The sequence below is a fragment of the Coregonus clupeaformis genome, unplaced genomic scaffold (genome assembly GCF_020615455.1).
Source record: "Coregonus clupeaformis isolate EN_2021a unplaced genomic scaffold, ASM2061545v1 scaf0337, whole genome shotgun sequence".
NCBI lineage: Eukaryota > Metazoa > Chordata > Actinopteri > Salmoniformes > Salmonidae > Coregonus > Coregonus clupeaformis.
The window spans coordinates 307190-315000 of NW_025533792.1; the positions used below are offsets into that span (position 1 = coordinate 307190).

The 7811-nt window shown below is 48.8% G+C and overlaps 1 protein-coding gene across 1 annotated transcript in view; it reads left to right on the plus strand.

Annotated features, from left to right (window-relative positions):
- Window positions 1-7811, plus strand: part of stra6 (signaling receptor and transporter of retinol STRA6) — a 124111-nt gene that overhangs the window by 52805 nt on the left and 63495 nt on the right. Inside the window, exon 8 of the mRNA XM_045214917.1 lies at window positions 851-921. Coding sequence (XP_045070852.1) covers window positions 851-921 — 71 coding nt within the window. The remainder of the gene's footprint in view (window positions 1-850; window positions 922-7811) is intronic.

Genomic DNA, 7811 nt, shown 5'->3' on the forward strand with positions numbered 1-7811 from the left:
ACCTCAGGCGAGCAATACCTCGAGACTACCTTAATATTAGACATCCCACACCAGCTGTTATTGACAAATAGACACAAACCCCCGCCCCTCGTCTTACCGGAGGCAGCTGTTCTGTCCTGCCGATGCACGGAAAACCCAGCCAACTGTATATTATCCGTGTCGTTGTTCAGCCACGACTCTGTGAAACATAAGATATTACAGTTTTTTAATGTCCCATTGGTAGGATAGTCTCGAATGGAGCTCATCCAGTTTATTCTCCAGTGCTTGCACGTTGGCCAATAGAATGCATGGTAGAGGCAGGTTATTCACTCACAAGGCACCCTGATCTCCTCCCCCTGTATTTCCTTATTTTCTTCATGTGAATGACGGGGATTTGGGCCTCGTCTGGGAGCAACATTATATCCTTTGGGTCAGACTCGCTGTCCTGATGTCCAGAAGCTCTTTTCGGTCATAAGAGACGGTAGCAGCAACATTATGTACAAAATAAGTTACAAACAATGGTTAGGAGCCCGTAAAACGGCAGCCATCCCCTCCGGCGTCGTTCTCTCTTAAACATTTCCTCACATCTTGTGTTTTGTTACCATAGGACCTGACCAGCAGCTACTACCATCTTGTGTTTTGTTACCACAGGATCTGACCAGCAGCTACTACCATCTTGTGTTTTGTTACCACAGGACCTGACCACCAGCTACTACCATCTTGTGTTTTATTACCACAGGACCTGACCACCAGCTACTACCATCTTGTGTTTTATTACCACAGGACCTGCCCAGCAGCCACTACCATCTTGTGTTTTGTTACCACAGGATCTGACCAGCAGCTACTACCATCTTGTGTTTTGTTACCACAGGATCTGACCAGCAGCTACTACCAGCACTACGTCAAGAACATACTAAAGAAGAAGAAGCCTTCCAAAACCAGGTCAGAATCATTGCTTTCTTCCCAGATTGACTATTTTTTTTGTTGTTGGGCAAATCCACCCCCCTGTGTCAGACATCAGTGAGCTATGACATCTGTAGAAGCAGGAGGGTTCCAGAGAGCTAGCCAGTGCTGTCACCAGACAGGGTTAGGATTAGGGGATGCATTCAGTAAGTGGCAGGGAAATCACCTTTATAAATAGCATGCAAATTACATGTTGGAACATGCAGGGGGGTTTCACCCTCCAACTCCAGTTTAGAAAGAGGAACCTTATTTGATCTGATGCACTTTTTAGATCAGATTAGGCCTTTTCCCAATGGAGCTCAGAATAGCCAATCAGATTAGGCCTTTTCCCAATGGAGCTCAGAATAGCCAATCAGATTAGGCATTTTCCCAATGCAGCTCAGAATAGCCAATCAGATTAGGCCTTTTCCCAATGGAGCTCAGAATAGCCAATCAGATTAGGCCTTTTCCCAATGGAGCTCAGAATAGCCAATCAGATTAGGCCTTTTCCCAATGGAGCTCAGAATAGCCATTGCAGTAACCCATCCACCATGCACAGACATTTTCTAGAACAGAGCGTTCTTTCCAGAATCATTCCATGGAACATTCTCACTGAAACATCTCCACGACGGAAAAGCCCCACTGTCAAAGCGTTTTAATTGTGATCCTTTGATGCAGTTTTTATGAATGAGTTGACATGTCCATTGTTCTACAGTATAGGGATGTCTGTTGGTATGAAAGAGTTGACATGGGAAAAGGCCTCTGTAGCTCAGCTGGTTGAGCACGGTGCTTGTAACGCCAGGGTAGTGGGTTCGATCCCCGGGACCACCCATACACAAAAAAATGTATGCACGCATGACTGTAAGTCGCTTTGGATAAAAGCGTCTGCTAAATGGCATATTATTATTATGTCCATTGTTCTACAGTTAAGGGATATTCATCTCTCAGATGCAAAGCAGCAGTGAGTAGCGGAAAGGAAGAGAGGAGGAGGGGTTGTGGAATAGTTTTCCTGATGTCATCACGGTGACTCACAGGAGGGTCTGTATTTCCTACTGGCTCAAAAACCCTTTGGGCTTTACCAGGAAGTGACCTCACAGGGAGAGATGATCATACAGTAGGAAGAGATTGTCATTGTGTAGTTACATAAGAACAATATGTATTCTGTGTGGATATCGGTTGATATACAGTGACATATTAACTATATGTATTCTGTATGGATATGGGTTTATATACAGTTACAGAGCATCAATTTCTTGGACCATTTTCCTGTCCTGCTAAGCATTCGAAATGTCAGGGAAAATGTATGGGGTAAAAAGTACATAATTTTCTTGAGGAACGTAGTGAAGTAAAAGTAAATAGTAAAGTACAGATATCCCAAAAAACGACTTAAGTAGTACTTTAAAGTATTTTTACTTAAGTACTTTACACCACTGGACCTTTCAGATAATTGTATGTGTGGGGTACAGAGATGAGGTAGTCATTCAAAAAGTATGTTAAACACTATTACTGCAGACTACCTGACCTGATGATTCCTGGCTGTCCCCGTCCCCAGTTCACCTGGTGCTGATCCAGTTTCTCTTGTTCTGCCTGCGGCTTTGGAGCACTGACCTGTTCACCGGTCGTGCTACCTTGTCCCGGACCTGCTGTTTCGACTCTCGCTCTCTCTTTCCCATATTTTTTTTCACAAATTGGTCTTTTGTCCAATCAGATCAGCTGTGCCTGGGTAAATGCAACCAACGAGCCAATAACACTGAGTATACAAAACACTAAGACAGCTTTTTCCCAAACTCGGTCCTCGGGACCACAATGGGTGCACATTTTGGTTTTTGCCCTAATACTACACAGCTGATATAAATTATCAAAGTGTGATGATTAGTTGATTATTTGAATCAGATGTGTAGTGCTAGGGGAAAAACCAAAATGTGCACCCCTTGGGGTCCTGAGGACCGAGTTTGGGAAACCCTGCATTGAGAACACCTGCTCTTTCCATGACATAGACTGGCCAGGTGAATCCAGGTGAAAGCTATGATCCCTTATTGATGTCACTTGTTAAATCCACTTCAATCAGTGTATATGAAGGGGAGGAGACAGGTTAAAGAAGGATTTTTAAGAGAATTGAGATATAGATTGTGTATATGTCCCATTCAGAAGTTGAATGGGCAAGACAAAATATTGAAGGGCCTTTGAACTGTTATGATTTACCAGTATTAGAACCCAAATGCAGACAAGTACACCAAGCCAGAGAAGGTTTAACAGGTTTATTTAAAATGTTCAATAGTCCAGGTTTCCAATAATAGGGGAAGAGCAAGTCCAGGTTACAGGGAGGGTAACAGATCCAGGTCAGGGTAGGTGTGGTACCGTAATGTCCTAGTGTCCGTGGTGAGTCCAAAAGAGAGGTCCGGTAGTGGAGAGCAGGATGGTGGTGGCAGGAGTGAAGCGGAGGCAGGAGTCAGGTTCCAAATATCTGTGGCACAGGAGAAAAAGTAAATAGAACAGGCCAAAACACAAAGAGCAAAAATAAACAGGTTGAGTCGGCAGCGAGACTAACATGGTCGTCTTGACTATGATCTGACGATGAGTGGTAAGTTTGACCGGGTCTTAAAGGCTGAGGTGATTATGGTGAATGAGCTGCAGCTGGAACCTGACTCCCGCACACCAGACTTCACTCCTGCAATCAAGGACAGACAGAGGGAGGGAGAGAGCAGAGAGAAGCTACCTAGCAGCAGTAGGCCTAACAGTACCCCCTCTACGGAGCGCCACCTGGCGGCCGACGGGGTTTATCGGGATGTAACCTATGAATCTCTCGGACCAGAGCAGGATCCACAATGAAGCTCCTGGGCACCCAGGAACGTTCCTCAGGACCATAACCCTCCCAATCCACCAGGTACTGGAAACCACGACCCCGGCGGCGAACATCCAGAAGTCGCCGGACAGTGTAGACCGGACCCCCACCCACGATCCTGGGCGGAGGAGGGGGACGAGAGGCGGGCACAGAGGGCTAACCGACACAGGCTTAATCTGGGAAACATGAAAGGTGGAATGAACCCGTAGGGAGGCAGGAAGCTGTAGCTTAACCGCGCAGGGGTTAACAATAGACAGTATCTTGAACGGTCCTATAAAACGAGGCGCCATCTTCTTAGACTCCACCTTCAATGGAAGGTCCCGTGACTTCAGCCATACCTCTTGACCAGAGAGAGTAACCGGGAGCCTGGGACCGGTGACGGTTGGCTTGCCTCTGCATGTACGCCGAAGCTCGGGACAGAGCTACCCTGGCCTTCCTCCAGACCTTGAAGCAGCGGCGCATGTGGGACTGCACCGGGTACCGCCAGTTCCCTCTCTTGAGAAGGGAACAGGGGAGGTTGATAACCCAGAGCACAAAGAAAAGGAGACAAACCAGAGGAAGCGTTAGTCAAGGTGTTATGAGCATATTCCCACCCAGGGGAGCATGGAGCTCCATGACCCAGGGTTAGACCCTGTGACACAGCGAAGAGCGGTCTCCATCTCCTGGTTCGCTCTCTCGGCTTGCCCGTTGGTCTGGGGGTGATATCCAGAGGACAGGCTGGATGTAATGCCCAAAGCTTTACAGAAAGCTTTCCACACCTGGGAGACAAACTGGGGACCCCTGTCAGAGACAATATCCGTGGGTAGACCATGAGAGCGGAACACATGTTCAACAAAATATCAGCCGTCTCTCTGGCAGTGGGCAGTTTAGGTAGGGCCAAAAAATGAGCGAACTTAGAAAAACGATCAATCACCGTAAGAATTACAGTCTTTCCAGACGAGGGGAAGTCCAGTGACAAAATCCACAGCGATATGCGACCAGGGCCGGCTGGGTATAGGTAGAGGTCGTAGATGACCAGCGCTGGCCTGGGTGGAGTTCTTACTTCGTGCACATACCGTACAAGCAGCAATGAATGCTCGAGTGTCCGCCTCCATCGTGGCCCACCAGAACTTCCGTCGCACAAAGTCAAGGGTCCGCGAAACTCCAGGGTGACAGGTAAGGGGAGACGAGTGAGCCCACTGAAGTACCTGGGAGCGAGCAGACTCAGGGACAAACATCCGGTTAGGAGGACCCCTCCCAGGGTCAGCTTGATGATGTTGAGCCTGTCTAACAATCCCCTCGATGTCGCATGTGACGACCGGCAATACTGCAGGTAGGAGGCAAAATGGGTTCAGGGTTACTACCAGTATCAACAGCCGAATGAACACGAGACAGGGCGTCAGGCTTGACGTTGCGTGACCCAGGACGGTAAGACAGAGAAAAATTGAATCTCCCAAAAAATAGTGCCCACCTGGCTTGACGGGGGTTGAGCTGCTTACGCTGACTGGAGGTAAGCCAGATTCTTATGATCCGTCCAAGCGATGAAGGGTTGTTCCGCCCCCTCCAACCAATGTCGCCACTCCTCGAGAGCCAGCTTAACGGCGAGCAGTTCACGATGCCAACATCATAATTCCTCTCTGCCTGAGAAAGTTTCCTTGAGAGAAAAGCACAGGGATGCAGTTTGTTATCTTCAGGAGAACGCTGTGACAACACCGCACCTACCCCAGTGTCGGATGCATCCACCTCCACGACAAACTGGCGGTCGGGGTCCGGCTGCATCAGAATGGGAGCCGAGGGCGCGATGTTTCAGTTCTTGAACGCTGATTCGGCCCCTTCATTCCAAGCGACAGTCGTGAGATGGAGGTGAGAGCGGTGAGTGGCGCCGCAATGCGGCTGTAGTCCTTGATGAACCTCCTATAGAAGTTCGCGAAACCCGCAGAAATCGTTGAAGTTGTTTTGCGGGTAGAGGGGGCTGGCCAGTCCGTGACAGCAGAGATCTTAGCTGGGTCCATCCGCAACTCCCCCTGAGCGATGATGTAACCCAAAAAAGAGGTCTCAGACACATGAAATTCACATTTCTCCATCTTCACAAACAGTTTGTTCTCCAACAACCTTTGCAACACCTGGCGCACATGCAGTTCATGTTCCTGGGAGGACTCTGAGAAAATCAAGATATCATCCAGATAGACAAAAACAAACCGATTCAACATGTCCCGAAGGACATCATTGACTAGTGCCTGAAAAACAGCAGGGGCATTAGACAACCCAAAAGGCATAACCAGATACTCAAAATGTCCCAAGGGTGTGTTGAAGGCAGTCTTCCATTCATCACCTTTACGAATGCGCACCCAGGTGATACGCATTTCTAGATCCAGTTTCGTAAAGATGGTAGCACCATGAAGAGGGGAAAAGCAGAATTAATCAAAGGCAGAGAATACTTGTTCTTAATGGTGATGTTGTTAAGTCCACGGTAATCAATACAGGGTCTGAGGGTCTTATCCTTCTTAGCAACAAAAAGAATCCCGCTCCTACAGGTGACGAGGAAGGACGCATAATACCTGCCGCCAAGGAGTCCCGAATGTAGTTCTCCATAGCCTCCGTCTCCGGCCGGGAGAGATTGTACAGGCGACTGCTGGGGAGGCGGGGCTCTGGCTGGAGGTCAATGGCACAGTCGTAAGGCCGGTGAGGAGGAAGAGAAGTAGCTCTGTGTTTGCAGAAAACGGATGCCAGGTCATGATACACGTCAGGAACATTAGAAAGATCCATGGACTCCAGTGGAGGTCGAGGCACAGTACTGGCAGGAGTCAGAGCAGAACACAAACAATTCACATGACAAAATGTGCTCCATGAAACAATTCTACCTGTCACCCAATCAATGTGTGGATTGTGTCTTATGAGCCAGGGGATACCAAGGACCAGAGGGGTCTGTGGGCAGTCGATAATATGGAATTGAATGTTCTCCTGATGATTTCCCGACACTCTAAGACAAACAGGAACAGTCTGATGGGTAATATGGGTCAACAATTGTCCATTCAGACCCTTAGCCTGCAGCGGACAGTCCATAGGAACAGTCTCCAAATCCATTTGTTGAGCCCACTCTCTATCCAAAAAGCTTTCGTCTGCACCAGAGTCAATCAGCGCACTAACAGAGAGATTCTGGAACTGCCACTGGAGGGATGCCTGGAGCAGAATGCGGGGAGAAGAGGAAGAATCCGCTGCTCGGCTCACCAAAACTTCTCCCATTAATGATGAGCCGGCCCTTTTCCCCGGACGAACTGGGCAGGAAGGAACGAAATGACCAGCTTCTCCACAATACAGGCAGACCCGAGCCTGAATGCGGCGTGCACGCTCCTCTGAGGACAACCGTGCACGACCCACCTCCATGGCTTCGGGTTCAGTGCTCTCGTATCGACTCGGGAAGACACGGCTTTCTCCGTAGGGAAGATGCGGGGAGGAGTTTGTTGATGACAGACAGGTTGCTTGGAACTAACACTCCTCTCCCGGCGGCGCTCCCGAATCCGATTATCCAACCTGATGGTGAGTGAAATAAGATTATCAGCGTGGCGATTCATCATATGACACCAATTCATCTTTTAAAGTCTCAGACAAAGCATTGATGAACACTCCTTGTAATGCCTCGTCATTCCAACCACTCACTGCTGCTAAAGTCCGAAACTCCACTGCCATCTCCGCCACACTGCAGCCCCTGCCGAGAGAAAACAACCGTTTCGCAGCCTCCTTGCCTCGTACGGGGTGGTCAAAAACCTTCCTCATCTCAGTGGTGAAGGCAACGTAAGCGTTGCAAATGTCTGACTGACTCTCCCAGACCGCGGATCCCCAGGCACGAGCGGAACCGCTAGTAGAGTTGATAAGGTAGGCAATACGGGCTCTTTCTGAGGCGTAGGTGAGGGGCTGTTGTTCAAACACTACGAGCATTGAGTCAAAGAATCGCCACAGGTTCCCATGTTCCCGTCATAGCGCTCTGGAGCAGGAACAAAAGGCTCTCTGATCTGGGCTGAAGGGGTAGTAAGGGCAGACACTTGATTGGTGAGTAATTGAACCTGATTAA